The sequence below is a fragment of the Mchenga conophoros genome, linkage group LG15 (genome assembly GCF_057382185.1).
Source record: "Mchenga conophoros isolate Kocher_MC1m ecotype Shallow Benthic linkage group LG15, M_conophoros_male_GT1.1, whole genome shotgun sequence".
NCBI lineage: Eukaryota > Metazoa > Chordata > Actinopteri > Cichliformes > Cichlidae > Mchenga > Mchenga conophoros.
In genome coordinates this window covers 12,870,186-12,893,052 of record NC_140540.1, presented here as the reverse complement: position 1 = coordinate 12,893,052, position 22,867 = coordinate 12,870,186, and the positions used below count along the sequence as shown (strand labels likewise).

The window sequence follows — 22,867 nt, the reverse complement described above, 5'->3', positions numbered from 1 at the left end:
GGCTGCAAGCTGCACACATTTTCACAACCGATCTTAGACATAGCAACGACTGAAAAGTGCAAGTTTTTCTTTTGCTGCTCACCCCTGCATGAAAAACACTCGCAAAAGACAGAAGTGGTAGCAGTGCAATTATCAGTGGTCTATTAATAGTGAAGTAACATTAATACAAAGTGCTGCATGTGGATCAAGGGAGGGTTATGTGAAGGGACACTGATAGATAGATAGATAGATAGATAGATAGATAGATAGATAGATAGATAGATAGATAGATAGATAGATAGATAGATAGATAGATAGATAGATAGATAGATAGATAGATAGATAGATAGATAGATAGAATGTGTGTATATGACACAGAAAACCTTGTGACTAATGAGCACTGCCATGCATGAAGCAGGAAACAAAGCTATGAGCGTGTGAGAGAGCTAGGACAGACGACATAACCCATGCGCCCATACTTGTACCTCAAATAGTAAGATATAGAAAGAGGGTATTTAAGTTCACGCTGCTCTTAGGCTCAAAATAAGTACTGAGACCTGATAACAATACAGTCTGCTTCAACTCTGCTAATGAAATTCCACTACAGTCACCATGGCACTAAAGCGAAAAAGGAGAAGCTTAAATAAGGAGTTTAATTTGCCTTATTGCTTGTTTCATGACAGAAGTGTCTTCCTTATAGTGAAGACTTGTTTTTCACTGTGCTTTCTATGAGGTGTTAAAAAAAACTGGAGTGACTGGTCCGTTTGGACAAAAATGCATAATTTAAAATTCACCACCGTCTGGCTCATAACCTTTTCAGCATGTCTGCTCTCATTCCCCCAGACTCCCTGTCACTTCCTTTTGTGTGTTTTTTAATATTGCATAAAAGCACAGCATAGCTCTTCCATACCAGAAAGTCTTAATAAAATCCAGACAGGTCTAACAGAAGAAAAACAGACAGCCTTGTGCAAGATTTATTTATTTATTTTTTCAGTAATTAGGAGCCCCGTAAACAACTAAAACTGAGCTTTTCTTGTAGGCAGATGTGAAACAGAGGTGGAGATAAGAATCACAGAAGAGACTGTGCTTCTGAGAATGACACTCACTACACCCGTCTGTGGCTATGGTTTTAAGTTCATGTCCTATGTCAAAGTTTTAAAAAAAAGAAAAAAAAAGGCACACACGTACAGAGTGTTTCGTTTTTCACCACTCACTGTTTCGGGTAGATCAGGAATTTCACATGTCATTCTTGATTTAGCGCTATGAAATTGTCAATCCACAAATAAGCTGTGCAAAACGCAAAAAAGGCTTGCACAATATGATCCGTAGGGTCATGTGCAAACCTAACAGCACATAATGTGCATAAGAAACAAACGTGTGTGCAAGTGTGCATCGGTGAAGAGGACGTGCACGTTTACGCTATCATGAGCTACTTTTCATAATTAATAAGCTTAACTGACGCTTGCATCACTTACACAAACAGACCTGCGTAAAACTTCTGAGCTCATGTTTGCTCATGCTCAAATACACACACACACACACACACAAGCTCCACTGCAGTGATCCACACAAACAGTGATGTTTAATCAGCCATAATTCTATCGGTCACGCAAACCCGTGCACTTACGGAGACCGGTGCAGTGTGTTATGTGGTCATAGAACAACTGCTTTGCTCTAGAAACCAGGTTTTTCAGCATCTCTGTCACAGGAAGTGATGAAAGCGGAATAGAAGAGAAAGGAGTACATTAAGGGGGGAAACTGTGGTTTTACACAAGGACACAAAGTGCGAAGTGAGAGACAGTTGATGCCAGTTGTGGATTTTTGTGTTGTTGTTATTTTGTTTATTTTTTTTACCTTTGAATTCAGTAGTCATGATTTTGGGGGTATTTCATCACAGACTTTGTACGTTTTCAGTTAGAAACGACAGAAATGAAAATATGTATTTGTAGAAACTGTAAATCCAGGTCAGAGTTGAGGCAGCTGCAGCTCGCCTTCCTTTTGTCTTGAAACAGGAAGTCATGTGATTCCTCAGAGGGCTTGAGCCCAGAGGGGCTGAAAAAGTAGCTCATTGTTGCTGGGGCAAAACGCATAGGTCTGAGTCAGTGCGGTTGGTGTGTGCTTTAACAGAGTGTGTGCGTGATTTGTCTGTCTTGCAGAGGCAACCAAAACTGTAACATGACTGACGGGAATCTTTCCTGCACCGTAATATCGGTGGACAATTGTTCACTGATATTCTTCACTTTTAAAAGCACTTTAAAGAGCATATGGAGAGGGAAGCCCTCTTAACTGTGTCCCTCTGCAACACTACTAATTGCATATTTAAAAATTTAAAAAAAAGTTGGTCATTAACACTACTTAGGATCTCCACTTGCACTGAAACAAACATGAAATCCACAATGTGAGCATATGCATGTCAAAGACCTTCACCGCCACCTCGCTCCCTTTCTCCTGCTGCTCAGCTGGTGTGTGGGAGGAAGAGAGCTGACAGGCCTGAAAGTGCTGACATCAGCAGAGAAGAAGGCACACACTCAAGTACACACACACACACACACACAAGGACATGCACTCAAATGCTCATGAAGTCAAATAGAAACACTTTCTGTTGCAGAGGTGTTGGTTAGATCAGGTGAGGTTAAACCGACCTATTAGATTTTTAAAAAAAAATCTAATTTTCATTTTTGGCAGTATCACTGGCCAAACTGGTACAAGTCATAAAAAAATAAACACAAATGAGTTTGCAGCATGCTTTGTCATCACAAAGGCTTAGGTTTGGCTTTAATAACCTCTTATTCTTGTAGCTTTGGCACTCATTTCTATGTGTTAGTGTGAAATATTGCATGACGGTGGAGAAACGCACACCTGCAAGTTATACACTGAGTTTTGCGGGATTATCTAAACCACTCTATTTTGAGGTTAAACTGCAAGGAATTAACTTGGTATCTGTAAACTGAGCTCAGTGTTTACAATCGGCAATTCATAATTTACCTTTGGGTCCCTTTCAGAATAAGTTCGACTGACCTCTGGGGTTGATACCCATTAGACTGACTGATTGCTTGTTTTTCTTGCTGAGCTAGATATCCTTTTATGAGTGTCACACACTCCCGTTTCTCAGAAATCAAATTTCAGCATCATGTTATTATTAGAGCAAGCAGAACTGCAAAAATAAAGACCGGGTTACAATAAACCACAATTATCCTCTAAATGTTTGTCATGGTACAGCATATGGTAGAAATCAGTGCCCTGCGGTCTGCTGTGTGTACTGTATCTGTTTTTAGCACCATTAGAGTGAAGAGCCCCATGAACACCAGCAGGGCCTCAACTCAGCACAAGATAATCTGGACCAGATGTGAATTCCCCTACAGCAACCAAGGCACCAATCACAACGCAAATACTCACATACAAACAAGGAACAGCAAGTCACAAGTTTCAAACAACTGAGGTCAAACTCGATTTGTGGACTAGTATTTTGTTACATGATCATGTGCAACACTGTTATCGCCGTGATCTGTCAAACGAGATCATAGCTCACCTTCAGCGGAGTGAATTGATAGGTTCAGAGGTTATTACAGTGCACACGGCAAGTGATAGAAACGCAGGCATGACCGGGTTACAGCCTGAGGCATCAGGCAGCCTGTGCTGTGGAAATATTCGGCCAAAGAAACGACACACCTCAGAGTTGCATGCACACACACACACACACATTGCAGCTAAAGTAGCTAGACATTTGCTGGCAAAGGTCTGTTTTGGATTGTTGTTGCAAGATCAGTGAAAAGTGAACTCTTGAATAGGCAAAGAAAAGTTTAATACATTTATTACAGCTAAGGAGATACAGTGAGACAGTTTGGCAGGACTTGCGCAAATGTTTGTGTTACATAAGTTCAAGGTCTTGACTTAAGTTCTCTTACAACTCTTATTAACATAGGCAGCACTACAACTGTACTAACAAGTTCACAGTCACAGGCCTCATATTGCTACAATCCTTTTTGTCTTGTGACACAGAGAAGTGAAGAAAAACCTACTCTGTGTCCACAATCCGACATGATGTTTATAATAATGATGGTCATAATAATAATAATTTCTACTTGGTAGGAATTATGGCATTTAAAATAGTGCCAGTACATTGCGTGAGAGTTCATAGCTATTGCTAGTTTCCTGCCTTGTTCCAAGCTAGGCTATAATGTACAAAAATCCCTGTTTGTTTACCAACTCCTGTTACACAATCAGGAGTTCAGCAGCCAAAATTGGCACAAGGGTACACCTTTGTGCACCGTGAAGGTTCTTATCTATAGCAGATATTATGAAATCATCATGTTACCTAGCAACCACCCACAAACGGGCTAAAAATAAACAATTTGTAGCATCTACGCATCAACAACACTTTATAAAAGCATAATAACATCTTGATTTCGTGACAGCTAACAAAACTGCAATTATCCATGTTGTGTTGTGACGTCGTCGTGTTGCCGAGCAACCACCAAACAACACAGACCAAACAGTACTGTACCATGGGCATGTGCTATTAAATGGCATTTTCAACTTACAGTTGCGTAAAATCATACTATAGAATACTATAGATATCAATTTCTAATAAACACTGATTAAATGGGGAAAAACACGGAACTATAAGAAATACACAAAAGAAAATTCATTTATTAGAAAAAACAAACAAACACATGATAAAAGGATTTTCTCAGATTTTTCTTCTTTTTAAAAAAAACACATCTGGTGAGACTAGTAATGTATTATTTTGGTAGTACAGAGTGGTGCTCTGTGAAAAGAAAAAACAGAAGTTACGAGGAAAACATTTGTAGAGCAGAAATAATAAATGACAATATTAGAAATTATTTTTAGTTACTAAGAAAAATCCACAGTGTCAAGAGTGGGGGAATCTTCTCTGTACTTCAGTTCTTCTTTGTATTTTTTTTGCTGAGAAAAATCAGGGTGCGCAGTTCTTTCATAAATCTTTCACAGACCCTCAGAGTAATTCATAAGCCACTCTGTGTCCTCAGTTTACCTAAAAACATTTTGTTCTGTACAGAGCTCAGACAAGTCCTCAGTGAAAATACCGCTATGCACACAGGGAAGAGGGGTGTTAAAGGAGGCGGCAAACCTCAGTCGACCCCTCACCTAAGCGGTGCACGTTAAAACGTCATGTATGTCTCCTCGCCCTCCCTTCCTACTACTGTCCCTCCTCTTTTCTTTCCACTGACCTGACCTGTTCTTCTTTTCTTGGTTTTCTTTCAACTATTAAAATAATTTTCCCCCCATTTTTTGGGGCTGCCACAGAGTTGCACCTATGAGCCTGCATGTTAGTATGTAAGGCAGAATAAACTCACTACTGATAAACAGAATCAAGTTAAACTAAAGAAATTGGTAAATAATACTGCTGTGTGGTTTGTTCCGTTTCATTCACTGAGAAACTTAATGAAAGACATCAACGTCAACTCCTTCACCTGCTGTTGCTTGTGCTGAAAATGAACGATAAATAAATCACACTGTCTTCCTACATTGTCCTTGAAATGTGTCTTGAGTGGCGAGGTGTAGATGCCAGGCTCATACCCCAATGGATTCCTTGTCACCTGCACCATATTTTCCCACAGGAATGGCAACATTCCCCTTCCTGATCATTTTATACGATTTGGTCCTTCCCTCCCCCACCACCTCTTGTCCCTCTGCACTTCAGCTCTGCTCGTATCACACAGAGATGTAATTAATCATGTGGGCACCCTGCTACTCTTAATACTGAGGCTGTCCTCTTTTCCTTCACACTTTATCTAGCTCTGTCTCCTCGAGTCTCTCTCAATGACTTTCTATCTCTCCCTCACACACACACAGACTCATTAATCACCTGTTCACACAGGAATACTCTGTAATGCATGCTAGTGGGATCATTTGGTGGTTAGCCTTTCTTGTCTTTTTTACTATTCTCTCTTTGTACTCGGGTATACCTTGCGCCATCACACGTCAATGTGTTTTCCTCTAATGGCTCTTCTGTCATCAGCGCTCACTCGCCACGATTATCATCGCTGGCAGGCTCGCCCTCTGGTCTCTCGCTATTTTTAGATGTCTGTTGATGAAATCGTTCAAGTTCTTAAAAAGGGCAGGCCGAGAGTCACCACAGCATCATCCCAAAGCCAGGGTAGAACGGCCAGAGAAAAACCCAAACAACTCCACAAAGCAAATGTATTTTGAATCTAACAGCAGCTTATCGTCAAATATATTAAAAGCTTTTTTTTTCTTTTCTTTTTTTTAACTCTGGTTCTCTTTACAAAACACTGGCAGATGTCTGGTCCTTGCTTCATTAAGTGCCTGGTACATTTTTATGTTTAGACTGAAGGAGCTTAAAAGAGCTCAAGTTGGCATTAATATAACAGGGATTTAACAGCTAGGCTCGATTAATATTGGAATAGAAAGTTATCTGTATGGGTTGACTGATCCATGTGCAAGTTCACTTGCATGCGCAGCTTTTAGCAGTAGCACAGCTTGAATTCTTACGAAACAAAACAGCACGGATACGAGAGATTTGTTCCTGATTTTGGATGCACACAGCTTTGCACTCAGACTCTCTCTTGCAAGCCTGTTTCTCCTTCTGTGTCTGAAGAAGTCATCTTTGTCTTAGTTGTGTGTGTGTGTGTGTGTGTGTGTGTGTGTGTGTGTGTGTGTGTGTGTGTGTGTGTGTGTGTGTGTGTGTGTGTGTGTGTGTGCGTGGGTGTGTATTTGCATGCGCGTGTGTGTGCGTATATGTTCTTGGCAGGCGCACTTGCTCTGTAGCTTTAGGACGCCGTGTCCTGGAACTCGGGTTGATAAAACCCAGCAGGGATGTCCTGTGTTGTCCCAGAGCAAAGACTATACACGCTGTTCTGAGCTATAATGAACAACATGTTGGTTAATGTACAGCTACATATGTCTCGCAAACTCATGTTTCTTTGTGTGCTGATGTCAGAAATAAGATTTTTTTATTGCTTCTTCCGGGATGTATCCCTGACCCCACCAGTTGCTCTGTGTTTGTGTGTACGCGCTCGTTTGTGTGCCCCAGTACTGATAAAAACACACTGACCCAGTGAAGCCTAGGCAAGGTAACATGACTAACCATTACGTTTGCATGATCTACACTGATTGGTCGTTTGAAGTGGGATGGGTGAGCCAACTCCCCCCGACTCAGGCAAAGTGATTGGAGGAAATGTCAGAGTAAACAAGGAGCTCTTTGAGCATGGGGCCTTACACATTATTCAGTTAAAAAAAGACAGAAAAGAGAGCGAAGGAGACGAATCGGAAGCGGTGAGAAAGAGAGAGAGGTTAATATTACATTAGTAAGGCATTTGTGATGTCAGTAGCTTCTTATCTATCTTTAATCGGGTCACAATTGTGGAAAACAGCATTTGTGCATTTTTGTTGCTCCCGTTTACATTGTGATATGTGAATCAGGTTTTAAAGTTGTTTTAAAGATGTAAGTTTTTTTGTCAAAATTAAATTTTTTACCTTAAATGACACTTAAGTTTTGTTTGTGTGTGCCTTAGTTAACCGAATTAACAAACTGTACAAAGGAACTAGAAGCACATTGAGGATCCTACCAGTAAGCACCAGATCCCTCTTCAGCACACACACACATAAAGGAAACTTAAACACACACACAAACTCGGAGAGACACCCAGCCTCTGGCCAGGAAACGCACATATGATTGAAGAGAATGGAATGTTCTGTCTGAGGTCCAGAGCTCAGGGCAGCTGGAACCTGGGCCGAGTGTATGTGTGTGTGTTTATGTGAGCGTGTGTGTGTTTGTGAAGGGTCACAGTATAAATAATCGTCCCCTCTCGGGGAGTGTTAGCACAGACCAGCAGGGCAGTTTATTTATAATCCGCCATCTACGTGTCAAAGACCTGCGTGTCGTCTTCACCTCTGTCTGACGTTACCTGGCTACGCTTTCAGTGCTCTCTGCCACATCTTACACACTCAGATTAGCTGTTCATGCGAGAATGTGTGTTTTATATATATGTTTGCACAAATGACTTTTTTTTTTTTTTACACATGACTCTCCTCAATTCGTCCAAGTTGTTACATAACATCACATGACCCAGAACCAGAAGGATGGATAGTAGTGAGTTCTACATTACATTATCTTGCACTCCTCAAAAGCCAAATTCCATCCATCCATCCATCCATCCACTTTTTGCCCTTTTTCTGGCTTTCCCCGTGCACCTCTTCCAGTTCTTCCAAGGGAACACTGTCCAGCCAAGTTATGCAGTCTCACCACGTGTCCTGGATCTGCCCTACAGTCTACTCATGCTCAAAACTCCTACCATTCAGAAGGAGTCTTGCTAGAATGCCCTCAAGATGCTGCTTGTATCTGAGATTTCTTTTGGGGTTTTTTTTTGGTTGCGATACAAAGCTAATGGCTGTAGTTGAGAGTAGGAATGCAGATCAACTTCTGATGCCACAACAGTCTGTCCGTCCTCCCCCTCCACTCTCCTGTCACTAATGAACCGTAGCCTCAAACCTGGAGGTACTAATTCTCATTCCCACCACAGTCACCTGCGAACCACCCCGGTGCGAGCTGGCGATCACTGCTTGATGAACCCAAAAGAACCACATCATCTGCAAAAAAGCAGAGATGTGATCCCAAGGCCACCAAAGTGGAAAGCCTCCACTGCTTGGCTAGGCTTAGAAAGTTTTTCCATAAAAGTTGTGAACAGGATAGGTGTCAAAGGATAGCCCTGGTGGAGTCCAGCAGCCATGAGGTTCGACTCAGACTTGCTGCAAAGCACTTTTGAGTAAGTGACTTCTTAAAGTCTGCACTGGCATCCACTTTTACTGCAAATTTTGCACAACAAAGTAAAGTGCCAGTAAATGCACCACTCTGCAAATACAGCTTGCTAACAAGCTGCAATTTTAAATAATAGAAACCCAGTAAATTCATGCAGTAAGAATGAATAGGATCGTTATAGAAAGGTTAGTGTAAATCATAAGCATAGCAGAATTGTAAGAGAACAGAGGAATCATAAAAACTATGACGTTCAGAGTTATCATATCTAAGACCTCTTTGTCCCTTGCGTTTGCCTCAGAAACATTTTATGGTCATATCTGTTGTACATTTGCCAGCAAGCTGTCTACCACCTGTTTGCACAAATGTAATCTTATTTGCACTCTGTAAAGACGCCAAACTTCAGGGGAAGCCAAGACGTATTATAAGCTTGTCCATATATCACTCCTTGATCTTAAATAGTAGCTAAATTTGTGATAGTTGTACACTTGACCCTGCAGCAGTCTCTGTTGACACTGGTGTCAGATCAGTGCTGGTTTACATAATGGCTGATAAAGTTGTATTTGTCTAGGGCTCTCGAAAACATGCACAGTGTACCAGTTGATGGTTAAGTACACCATAGGTGTGAGGCTCAGGTCACGCAGTTTGTCCAATCAGGGAGGTGGAAGCAGGACAAAAGGGGTGGAGTTGTAAGATGTATGGGGTGAAAAGTGCAACCTCAAAGCACCTTTGACTCACTGCTCTCTAATGACTCCATGACATTATAACCTCATGACACAACTCTTTCCTGCACACATGAAAAGCTGCGCCCTCCTTGCCCCCTCACACCTTTTTCACCTTCACATGAACACTCTCTTGTGTCCACACTTCTCTCAAACGAACACAGAGTACAAGGCAAAGTGAAACTGACCCAGTTCATACATTGGAGTTTAAATATGTACTGTAGCTGGGTGATGAAATACACTTGCAACACCACGTAGACCCTCCCTTTTCTGTACTGCCTGGCTACATAAAGCACATTCACTCCACCAATCACCACTGCTACTGCAAGAACCAATTACAAAGCGCTCCCAGGATCGTTTGAACCAATCAGAGAAATCTGCTTTTAAATGACTTTTCGGTCGTTTCTTTCTTTGCATTTTAAACACGACATTTTGCCTATACATCAGTCTAAATTTCCCGAGTGCACTTACAATCCCCTTGTTTGTTTAAAAACTTCATTGTGCCTATAACACACCTGCACCTCCGGCAAATCAGTTTTGCATAAATGCAAAAATACTCTATGCATTCACTGACACACCTTCAAAAATTTGAGGATTGAGCGAAAGCAGGGAGGGAGATTCCTAGCGTGGTTGCTGACAGTGATTAATTGTTCCCACATGTTGCTGACAGACAAAAAGGCCTATGTGTTCCTAAGTTTTAGCTGCAGCTGGTGCACACACACACACACACACACACACACACACACACACACACACACACACACACACACACACACACACCCGGCTGGGGCCTGTCTCACCAAGCAAATTCAACTTTATCTGGCTACTCTGAGTTAGTTGGCTTTTAAACCTGGATAACCGGTCTGCCAAACAGTTGATAGCTGAACCTGCATTATCTAGGTGAGCAGAGGTGAGTCAGAGAAAACATCATTAGAAAGAGCACTTTATTTTAAATATCAAATCAGATGTTGGTGCAATCTGTGTCTGTTATCAGTTTCATTGGCAAAAATTAAATGATTAAAGCTTCTCGAGCCACACTTATGCCTGTCTAAATATAAAGCTATGGCTAACTTGGAGGTTTGTTTAGCTCAGGAGTGTTTAAATTGCTAGGATGGCTCTTTGTGAGGCTAACAAAATCTGCAAGCACAACTGAATCACAATTATAATTCAAGTTTTTGTCGTCGCTGCCAACGTTCCACTCTTTGTGCCGTGTAAAGATAATCATACTCTGGCTGTCACGTCCTATTTAACCAACAGGTATGAGAGTAATACGGATGCTAAAGTAACTCTCAACAATGCTAAACTGTCAAACTACATCTTTGAAGAAGTATTTTTTTTTTTTTCAAGAAATGAAAAGCAAGGTTGAGTTAAAAAAAAAATCAATTTGTCTGCCTTTGTAACAGGGCCCTCCTGTTAAACTTCAAGTCTCAGAAATTAAAGCTCACCTGAGAGAGAAATAAGAGGAGGTCTGAAGAAAGAAAGAATTTAAAAAGAAAAAAGTCCCAAAAGTTACCTGGATAGTATCAGCAGTTTCATTTTTGTTGCTGTTTGTAGGTGTGTATGTGCGTTATTTAGCTGCCGTGGCTGCATAGTAGGAGCTATGATTCAGAGCTGCTGTCTCAGCGAGCTGTTTTTATCAATGGGCTTCGGGAATACCCCAAAGGAGCTACAGCAGTATGTATACAGTACTCAGCTCACACTGTGAGTTTACCATGTTCACACATAAATTCTTAACGTGCAAATTTGCAGCAAATGAAACAACTTTAATAGTTTGGGGGTGGTAACCATCAGGCACATTTAAAAATAAATCAATAAAAGGAAGTCGCCTCAAAGTAAGAGAATAGTTCCAAGAAAGAGCTGTAATGATATTATCACGTTTTTGAAATCTACTCTCAGGCTACATTAAGTCTTTTGACATAGATTCAACAAGGTGCTGGAAACATTCCTCAGAGATTTTGGTCCATATTTACATGATAGCGTCACACAGTCATTTCAGATATGTAGGCTGCACATCCATGATGTCAATCCCACGTCACACCTGACAGGAACAAGACATTTTTTGCATTTTCTCTTTTTCAGGCCATTTTCTGTAAACCCTAGACATGATTGTGTGGGAAAATCCCAGCATATGATTGGCTAATTCGATATTTGCACTAACAATCAGTTGAACTGATGTACTTAAAGAAGTGGCCAGTGAGTGCATGTCAGTAATGACGGGAAATTTAAGCTTAAGATGGGCAGGAGGAGGTGGGTTTTAAATTTAAGCTCCAGGACTTTGGATTGGGCTCACCATATGTGTCTTAAGAGTTTTTCTTATGTTTTATATTGAGTTTAATGAACTCATGGAAATTTCAACGATATGCTGGGTGTGTCATTAAATGCAGTAGAAGAATCACAGGAGACAGAAATGAGATGTTGTGGTTTGCACGACAGGCTAAATGTCTGCAAGAAATGCAAAGTAAAAAATGTTTTAAACGGTTAAAAGGTCAGGCCACCAAAATCATAAAACAACATACTTTCCATGTACTAAACCGCAGGCAGTGCTGCATCTATGCACAGTTCGGATTGTGGTGCTCAAGGCAAATTAAAAAAAAAAAAAACACGGAAAACTGTGTCTAGGAAATCCTTGAAATCTCCAGAATAAAAGTGGTGATCAGTGCAGTTTGTGAGGAAGAGTATGTGGGAGGGCTTGCTTCTACTAGTTTATCACACATTGTACTGACAGCATGCACATTATTCATTCTTTCATCTTGTAATCATCATGTTCTTATCCTCCCTTTCACATGGATCCAAATTTTCTCGTCCATGCTGTGGTTGCAGATGCCCTGCTTGCTTTTATCACTTGCCCGTCACACAAAGTTATGAAATATCACACTTGACATTTGAAGGAAACGAGCAATGGCACAAAAAAAGAGATGCATTAAACAAGTGGCTTTCGAGGGAGAAGGACTGATGAAGTATCGGGCGCTGGCAGGTGAATGTTTACACCAGCTGGATAAAGAAACTCTGTTTTTTAAGAAATTCTCCTATTATTCATCCCGCCAAAGTTTTTATTTTTCCTTTACAAAGCCGATCCCCTGCCATTATTTATAACTTCTTGGCAGATGGAAACATTTATGTACGTGTGTGTTCTGTAATAAAGCAGCAATACGTCATGCCTCGAGAGATGCCCGCAGAGGATAAACACTGGTCTCTCTAGTATTTATTCCCCTCTTACCTCACTGCAGAATACACGGTGCACAATTGAGAAATATGTTCGCACCATCATTCATGATTCTATGCAATGCATAGCAAGGGTCGGAAGAAGCATATGCTCCAACAGAAACAAGTTTTTGCATAACAGTTGCAAACCATTTAAGAGCGTTTTCATATAACTATCACAACCGCACCCATAGTACACGCTCAAATATGCATACACTCACACAGGGTCATGGGTTCAGTTTGGCCCCAGAGATCTTTCTCTGCCAACGCAGCATTCAGAAATGTAACTTAAACCCATTCTCTCTCCTCTCTGACTGAACTGCCTTTGACCAGAATAACAGTCCTGACCAAATTGCCTGTAAACTGTTGCCTGGTAAAGACGGTGCTGCTTCGTGGAAAACAATATTGTGATTCCCACAAAAACAAGAAGATGTTGGTTCTCGCTGATTTGAACCCAGAAGTCTGTTCCGTCTTTATGAGTAAAAATATACATAAGAGGTAAAAGGAGAGGGGAAAATTGCGTGCATGTTGTGGATGGCGGTTGGGTTGTTTATATGGGAGGATATAGCATAGCCCCAGAGTCCCACAGGGCCCATAAGAGCTATGTGTTTGTGAAACAACAGAAACTGCGGAAGAAGGAGGGGATGTGGAAAAAGAAGGAGACTGAGGCAAAATAATTAATTCAGCAAAGCCTGCAATAAATTGAGAAGACGGGGAAAGTGTAATTAATGCTAGAGGCAAGGTTATAAACATATAAGTTAGTGATCCAGAACAGAATTATTTTTCATTAAAATGCATGTTTTTTTTAAGACTCCTAATGGTGTTACTGTGAGTTGAAATTTGAGACTATGGCTGTGTGTACACATTGTTATCCTGTCATAAAAAGATCCATGAAATGATGTCCTGTTATGTAACCAGATGGCGGTGTGTGTGTTGTGTGGGAGCATGTGTGCGATGGCCGGAAAGGGGGGGTGGATGTCCAGATGGATAAGAACATGTTTGTAATTTAGGGATCAAGTTTGAGTTTCAAGTCTTAAATTACTGCTTTTACACAATGCAATCCTCAGTTTAAGCTGCATTATTTAATTATTGAAAAGAGTACTGAAGTGAACAGACTTCTCTAAAGTAAAAAAGGCATGTGAATCTTTGCTATTGTGCAAATGGAAACTCATAATGACACACATGAATAAAACTTGCAAGACCTCTTGTTTAAATAGTATCCCAGTTTTATCAAGCTGTGTTATCTGTTACTGGCCTTTGACTCTTATCTTGTGGTTTAACTATAACCCAAGCCATTGCATCTAAAAGAAGCCAATCTGACTCTCTCAGTCTTTTGTGTTCTGAAACTACTAGAAATATCAGATAGTCACCTCAGTATCACCTGTTCTTAGTTTGGCTAACATAATCATTCTGACACTTCTACACTTCTAACATGAAGTTTAATAAGTACACCACTTTTACCATGCACAATTTTCAAGGTTATGGACAGATAACAGGCTGAAGTTACACATGAACTCCAGGAGGATCAGATCTACACAAGCAGTGAAGTTGCCTTTTGTCCTATGTGGCACATGACAACATTACGGTGATGGGAGATGCATGAAAAAAGATGTGCAGAAGGACCCATGATGGCATGGGTCCTTCTGCATATTACTGGCTCTATTTATAAAAAAGGATGGGTTGTACACGACACAGACTTTGTACTGTTAAGCTGGTAGGGTAAAGAGTGTTTAATGTTAGATGCAACTGAGTTTGACATTTGCGTTTCTGGGTAATGTCTAGAAAACCTCTGGGCTGCAGTGCACGTGTGAAAGTAGCTCGACAACGATTGCTAGTGTGGTGAAAGTCTCTGCACAATGTGAAGCACGAACAAATGTACGCCTGCTAACTATTAATGCTAACATAGTCAGCACCAAGACAACAAGCATTTCAACAGGGTTGTTATGTAGTCATTTGGGCCTTTAATGCGCGCGTACGTCTCTGTGTCGTGAATGAAACTCTTGATCACTGGCAGGGACTGTCATGTGAAAAAGTTGCCCCACAGTGGGCCTTTTGGCCTCTCACAAGAAAAGAGCTCAGAGCTGATCAATACACACCAGCCAAGACAAACAGTCACACGCAAACACACATGATCTGACATATAGAGGCTCTTTGTATGTGTCATTCATTATTGAGGAGGCTTGATTTTTAGAACACTGTCTCTCTCTTTTCTCTTTTATGCCCACAACACAAAAGCTACAGCGGGAACAATGCAGACATCAGTGCTAAGTGGTGCACAATGTTAATGTGAGCCTGTCTATATTTAGTGGATCAACAATTGAAACAATAGGCTTTTGCTGTTTGTACGTCTAGTCACTGAGAAGAACTGTTTACGTGACTGCAGAATGAGCGTTCGTGGGTGGTTTATGGATCAGTGTTGTTGAACTTAATGAGAGGTTTTCATTGAATATTGCACTGGCAAAAAGAAGAATGGATACAAATCCATACTGGTGACAGGCATAGTTTGAGTAATTGTCGCAAAAAGTATTTTCCACACAGCACTCAGCTGAGTCTTCTTCTCTGTTTTGTGTTACAGAATTCCATCCGACACAACTTATCCCTCCACAGTCGTTTCATCCGCGTCCAAAATGAGGGAACAGGAAAGAGTTCTTGGTGGATGATCAATCCAGAAGGAGGAAAGGGTGGTAAGGCTCCACGGCGCCGGGCAGTCTCCATGGACAACAGCAACAAGTACACCAAGTCCGCCCGCGGCCGTGCTGCCAAGAAGAAGGCAGCCCTGCAGGCTGCAGCTGCTGCAGCTGGTGAAGGTGGTGCGGACAGTCCTTCAGGTCTCTCTAAGTGGCCTGGAAGCCCGACCTCACGCAGCAGCGAGGAGCTGGATGCTTGGACAGACTTCCGCTCTCGCACAAACTCCAATGCCAGCACAGTGAGTGGCCGCCTCTCACCTATTCTGGCCAACCCCGAGCTAGACGAGGTGCCTGATGACGAGCCGCCTCTCTCGCCTATGCTCTACTCCAGTCCTGGCAGAACACTGTCTCCTGGGAACGCCAAGACGAATGGGAAGGCTGTGCCGACTGAGCTGCCCCGTTTGGCAGACCTGGCGGGTACAATGAATCTGAATGATGGACTCACAGATGACATAATGGATGAGTTCCTGGAGAACATCAGCATGGTGCCAACCACTTCCAGCCAGACTGCACCAAATGGTTCCTCAGGTTTCAGTTTTGGGTCCAAACCCAATGGGATAGCCTCACCTTCCTCCACTTCCTCTCCATCATCCAATTCTTCTTCTAATGGAAGTGCTAGCTACAGTAACTCCATCTTCGGCCCCCACACGGCGGGCTCCTCTCTGCGTTCGTCCCCCATGCAGACCATCCAGGAGAACAAGCAAACGTCCTTCTCCAGCATCAGCACGACCCGCTTTGGCACCCAGACACTGCAAGACTTGCTCAACTCTGACAGTCACAACCATAGTGATGTAATGATGACCCAGTCAGATCCATTGATGTCACAGGCCAGTGCAGCTGCCCTCGTTTCCCAGAACTCCCGCCGTGGCCTCATGCTCCGCAATGATCCTGTCATGACTTTTGGGACAACTGGAGGACTTCAAAGCAACCAACAAGAGATGCTGCGAAGTAACAACCACAATCACAGCTCTCTGAGGTCTATAAATGGAGGCTTGAACCTAGTGAATGAGGCTAACACTCTGGCTAATGCCAAACAGCAGCTCCTGCTCTCACCCCTGGGAGGAAATGGGTCTTCCTCCATGCAGATTGACACCTCAATCTTCCTGAGTGGGACAGTTAGCAGCAATGGAGGGAACTATCAGGATCGTTTCCCCACAGATCTGGACCTGGACATATTCAATGGCAGCCTGGAATGCGACATGGACTCCATCATCAGGAACGATCTTATGGATGCAGATGGCCTGGATTTTAACTTTGACTCTCTTGCCAACATGAATGGAGTCAGCAACTTCACAAACACCAAGCAGACCTCTCAGAGCTGGGTACCCGGCTGAGAGGGTGGGAGCAGAGCAGGTATGTAAATTGAAGTGTTGTTTGTTTTGAAGTATCTAATGGGGAATTTGATGTATGAGCTAATTAGTTTGTTTGTTTTTTTCCTGAAAAAAACTCTGTAAAATTTGGTCTAGTACACGTCATGCTCACAGTAGGGTTGTAGAGTTATTTGTGTCATGAATAGAGACAGCCTTAGACAAAAGCACTAAGATGATGTGATAATAACAGGAGTCAAGAAAGGACTTCACAGAACAAAATTACTGGGGTTTTTTCTTTATTGAACCACTTCGACCTTAATTGTTCTTCCTAAATCACATTGACACAATAAAAAAAAACTTCTCCAGCAGTTTTTTTCCTTACATGTTACATGTTTTTAATAAGGATGTGGACTGCATATACATTTTGGGGAAATAATTATTTGACCCCCTGCTGAATTTGTAAGTTTGCTCACTTATAAAGAAATAAGCAGTGTCTATTTTAAAGGTTGTTTCAATTGATTGACAGAGAAAGAATATCACCCATAAAAGTTATAAATTGATCTACTTGTCATGAGTGAAATAAGTATTTGGTCTGTAAAAGATGAAAATAGCTGCCATGATGTTGTGACATTGAAGATATTGTTTCGCAGCTTTGAATTGGGAATTTTGGCCATTATCATCAATTTTTTTAAAATCCTGTAGTCGTGAGTGAGGGTTGAATATGATCAAGAACCCAGTAAAGCTGCATAATCAAACAGTAGCAACTTGTCTACCACAAGGAAGACTTGCCCAGATACATTCCCTTCATTTGTTTCAATTTATTGTTACCATTTATGAAATGAACATCATGCTTAATTAAATATGACTGAGACCATAAATTCACCAGCAAAACGTTTACTGAGGTCTTAATTAGAGTGAGAAGAAGTAATTTTCCCATAAACTTCAATTGAGGATTCTCCAGTGATGTCATGATGTCATGTGCACACTGCTGAAGAAATGTCAGTCAACCACTGGTTTCTTGGGTTTCTAGGAAGTATGTGATGAGGACTTGATCAGGAATAATTCATATATTCAATAATTCATATTCAAATGCATGTATTATGAAACATATGCAGAAGTGGTAGCTTTAAGCACCTAACTTGCAGCTGCAAATAACCAGCAGTGAACAGAAATTTGTTGTTAATATGAGCCAGTGACATTTGCCAATCTACTTATTCAAAAATGTGACTTAAAACCTTGAGAAGGGAAAAGATTTTCATTCTTACGAACACAAAAAGATAATCATATCTTTTTCATTCCAGGTCTGACCTGTGTGGTGCAAGAGAAGATCAGACACACAACATCCTTTTTGCCAAACCTGCCATCAGCACAATGTAAAATAACCAACCCTGTGTTTACAGAAGAAGACTTCCTCTTGAGAGCTTTACCTTCGCTCCCACACTGGTGAACCATGAACGATCCTGCAGACTCGAGAGATGCTGCGCATGAGCCCTCAAAGCTTCTTGTGAAACGACAACAGCAAAAACGAAAGCTACATCTAACAATCACAAGAAACTCACAAATCTTAGAATTATGCAATTTTCCTTTGACGCCCAGTCTGCTGATATCAAAGAGACACTGCTTATCAAAAAGGGGTCTTCAGGTGGAAATTGAGGACTAAATGGCAAGCAAAGAATCGAAGGAGAGCATGGTGCAGTTTTTCCCACTGAAGTGTAAAGAGAAAAAAAAAACAAGACATGTTGTGGTGTAAATCAGATCCAGTGGTTTCCTGAGACGTGTAATACTGAAAAAGAAATTCCCACTGTTCTAAGTAATTTTAAATGTCATATGTTGTTGTTGTTGTTGTTTTTTGAGTTCCTGTTTTATCATATTTGTTTCTTAATCAAAAATGTCTGTAGAGAAAGAGTCATTGTACTGGTGAAATGAAAAGGTGGAAATGGGAGTGTCGTACTCACTGAGTGGCCACTTATTCAGTCCATGTGTAGACAAACTGAAACGTTGCCCCAGATTGCGAAATCTCCAAAACCCCAGAAGTTTAAATTCCTCAATTTAACACAATGCACTTGCTGTTTTCTATATTATATGATGCATGACTTTGAAATAACAGCAGCATACTGAGGGTTATATTATGATTAGATGATTGCTACAGCTTTTGTTTTATCCTTGTATATATCAAAAGACTAGAGGAAGAAAACTTCTGGTACAGAATAGTGCAGGGCAGGTAAAAATTCAAGAGGGAAAAGATCTTGTATGTCTTCTCATTGCTTTCCTAACTTCTGGTGAGTTCTGTTGAGGTCATTTATCACAGCATTCGATGTAGCCAAAACAAAAACCTGTGTCCTAGGGTTGTGAACATTTCCACACCACAACAGGTGCTATATAAACAGTGTTGAATCCTGTCCTGCGAGGAAGCTGTGCATATTTTCTGTTCTTTTTTTTTTCCTGTTTTTACCCAAAACCCACAGAAGCCTAGAGCTGCGGCCACTTGTAGCATGATAAGTTTGAGCAAAGGGAGAAGGTTGTTGTCTTTTTTTTTTCTTTTATAGGCTCATTCCTCTAGAAGCCATTTGTTTCTTGATTAAAACAATAAGCTATCTCTGTATATTGCCAAATTACTTGAAATAAACAGTAGGATATGCTGGCAGCCAAATGACAGCACACACATTTATGCACACACTTAAAATACACACACACACACACACACACGGGGAAAAAAAAAAAAAAGCAAAAAATAGCAGGGATCCATGTTAAGCTCTGCTGGTTTCTTGTCGTGAGATTGTGGGGCTTGTTATGCATATACAGAATCACTCAGGGGGTGAGGAAGGAAGGCTTTCCATTTAAGAAACGTCAAGCCACAGTCGAGTAGTATTTTAACGTTTCTTGGGGGGGAAACATATTTTCTTTGTGTTTCTGAACTTGTAACCTGTGAACTTTTGGCCACCAGGATGAAGAATTAGAAGGACGATAAATGTCAGGATTATTACTTCACACAGTCTGTTGTTTTTTGGTTTTGTTGTCATAGCTTTTTTCTCCTCTTGTTTGACTCTTGACACACACACACACACACACACACACACAGATCCCCTCGTGGACACGCCTGGTGCTCCTGCAGGTGACTTCCTGTATCTCCTAAATACATGTTAACGTGTGTACGTGTTTATTGATGGAGTTTTATTTCAACTGAATTAATCTCACGAGGGTTTGTAGCTCCTCGCGGTGCATACAGAACAGCCGACTGTATGCATGTATGTATTTATGCATTATGAACCGTGTGAAATGCATATTTACTCGCTGTATGTCCTTATATGCTCATGTAGTACTTGACCCTTGGGGTTTGTCATACCTCTGAATTTGAAGAAATAGCAAATACATCATGCGCCGGGTAGGGAGGGAAAACTGTTACCAGCAATTTTAATTGTTGAACCAGATTTTGGAAATGGTGGAAGGCACCATTGTTGTAGCATCTGGAGACCCCTTCTCCATTTGGGGGCAGTGACATGAAGTGTATTCCCTGTCATGTATATCAGTGTACAGATTCGTGTATATCTCTTTGAAGCTAAGGAAGGAAGGAGGAGTGGGTGTGCATGGTTGGCTAGAATGGTCTGTTGTACTAACTGAGGTTTAGCGCATGAGCTAGCTGGACCTTTCTCAACCTGAGAGGAACACTGTGTTTTTAGTGCTAAAACACTCTGTTCCTTTTTAAAAAATAAAAAAATAAAAAAGTAATAATCAGGGCTTAAAGAGGAGCACTTGCACCATCCTCCGATATTATTATTATTATTATTACAAACCCATTACACTGACGTAGTGAAAATGTCAGCAAGCTGGAATTACCAACACCTTGCTACATCTAAAATTTCCAGAACACTATCTGTCTTTTCTGTTGTCAGGGGGACTCCTGAGCCATCACCTGAACTGTTAAGCATTTGAATTCATCTACACTGTCTGTACTTAAAATTACTTACTCCTGTGAAGACGACAGGCAAAGTGAAATCCGGGGAACGCAGTCATCTTTGAAAAGAGCTCTTATCAATTTGGGAAATATCAAATCTAAAAGGCGTTCCTAACATTATGTGCACTCGGCTCGGTGTAAAAATGCATCGACTCTTTGGGAGGGTAGTTTTCTCGTAGTCATAGCTGAGCAGGCCTTTCACAAAACCACTGCTTCATTCAGGCACAGATGACCTCCTCTCATGCTCGACACACACGCGCAGAACAAAATATGCTGGTTTAAAGCTGAGAAAAGCAAAAATAGACACATACCACTAGAAACCTTAATCACCTCTTGGACATTTTCTTTATATTATCTTCTTATGAGTCCTTCCATCCTTGTTAAGAAGCCCAGGCCAGCTCCCTTTCATACACACTCTGAACTTTTCCCTTTGAACTTTTGCTCTTTATTAATCTTGCTTATTCTCAACTTAATGTTAGTGGGTATTTTCCTGTGTATTACATTTTGAATTTTGAAGTTTGTATAAGAAATAGTGCGCATGTAAATAAAGCTTGGTGAGGCTCCACACACTCTCTGTGTCCTTGTCTTCACTTAATTTTCAGAAGAGAAGATTAGAAGTTCATATATTTCACAAGTGATGTGCAGAAGAAGATTTTCTATTGACAGTTCATATTGCCCAGTAGGAATTTTCAGCACAGGAAGGAAAGCGCTATAGCTCTTGCTTTGCTCGCCTTGCACACGCTGTATATTCACAAGTGTGTGTTTGTGTGCTGGAGCACGAGTGCATGAACAAATTTGACCGTGCACTCCCTCCAGAACATAAATCTCTTCCTCGTGTCAGTCTGGGTGGATCAAAACAGCTCCATGTTGTACTCCAGTTCTTGGAAGTAATCTTGCACAATGTTTTGTGTGAGGCCGAATAAAATGAGAGCAGACGTACAGCAGCTCACTGATACCTGACACTGGGACGGGTACTTTTCCTCTGTTGTTGTGTAACATACAGAGTGGGAGAAGAGGAACAGTCAGAAACAGAGTGTAGCATGCCTTCACGCAACACTAACACAGATATCAATCCCCAGTGACAGATCTGACCTCTTCTTGTTTTCTCTCAGATGGGCCAAAAGCCCTGACTCCCACAAATCATGGGACGTGCACAATCATATCATCTGCATTTTAACTGATAAGTTCAGGTGTGCACAAGTGTAAAGTAAGTAAGTGACTAAGATTTCCTTTCAAGATAAAGATCACAAAGTGCGTCAGAACAAAAGATCATAAAGACAATGGTTAAACAAACGCTGTTTTTGTGGCTTCAAAGCTGACAGTAATCTCATCCATAAAACTATGGGGTTATTGGGGAACCTTCTAAGGGAGGCTTGGGCTTCTGAGTTGATTAATTCCAATCAGTTAAAGTGACGATCTCTTACAAGAAGACTTGAATGCACTTAGGAAATAAGATCCAATTATCACGATAGCATTACCATAGGCAGGGCATCTAAATGTCCTGTTGCCTCATTTTTCCAGAGAGGAATGCAGTGACTTGTGCAGCAATACGATGCATAATAGATTTAACATTTCCAAGTCATTAAAGACACTTATTTGTAACTTCAACCTTTGCATTCATCCCACAACTGCTACTGTAATGAGGCGATCTGCACGTCACTGGAAAGCTGAAAAAAACTCCCCATCAGTAAAGCACACCACTGTTAACTGAAATTGCTAAACGTGTAAACACTTTCACATAAATGCGTCACATCAATTCAGTTAAACATTAATATTATAACTTTCCACTTGTCATATAGGCAATCTGGAGAATTTCGCAATCTAAGATGAAGTTAATATTCTATGATTACAGTTAAAAATTCACACATTAGATTGCTGAGGTTGATTTTTCAGTGTCTTTAAATGTAGCTTAGTAATTCTCCATCAATGTGTTTCCGTAATTCTTTGACATTTAGCATTAAGATCGTCTTTAGGAACTTCTATTTAAGATATATGCAGAAATGTAGAACATTTTAGGGTATTCAGCATCTAAAGTTTAGTCATCGTGGAGCTTCACAACAAGAATCTACTGTGCTGTTTGTCAGCGCGTCATTAAAAATGATCACATTGTACACTCACCGGACACTGTATTACGTGGCATAGATTCAATAAGGTGCCGAAATGATTCCTCTGAGATTTCTGTCCATGTTGAAATGATAGCAACACACAGCTGCTGCAGATGTGTCAGCTGCACATCCATGATTTGAATCTCTTATCCC

The 22,867-nt window shown here is 41.1% G+C and overlaps 1 protein-coding gene across 1 annotated transcript in view; it reads left to right on the top strand.

Annotated features, from left to right (window-relative positions):
* The window catches only part of foxo3b (forkhead box O3b), a 42,379-nt gene extending 21,201 nt beyond the window's left edge, over positions 1 to 21,178 (top strand). The window contains exons 3-4 of the mRNA XM_085246393.1: positions 15,236 to 16,700; positions 17,959 to 21,178. Of these exons, the coding sequence (XP_085102519.1) occupies positions 15,236 to 16,681 (1,446 nt within the window). The 3' untranslated portion in view covers positions 16,682 to 16,700; positions 17,959 to 21,178. The remainder of the gene's footprint in view (positions 1 to 15,235; positions 16,701 to 17,958) is intronic.
* The last annotated feature ends 1,689 nt before the right edge of the window (positions 21,179 to 22,867 follow it).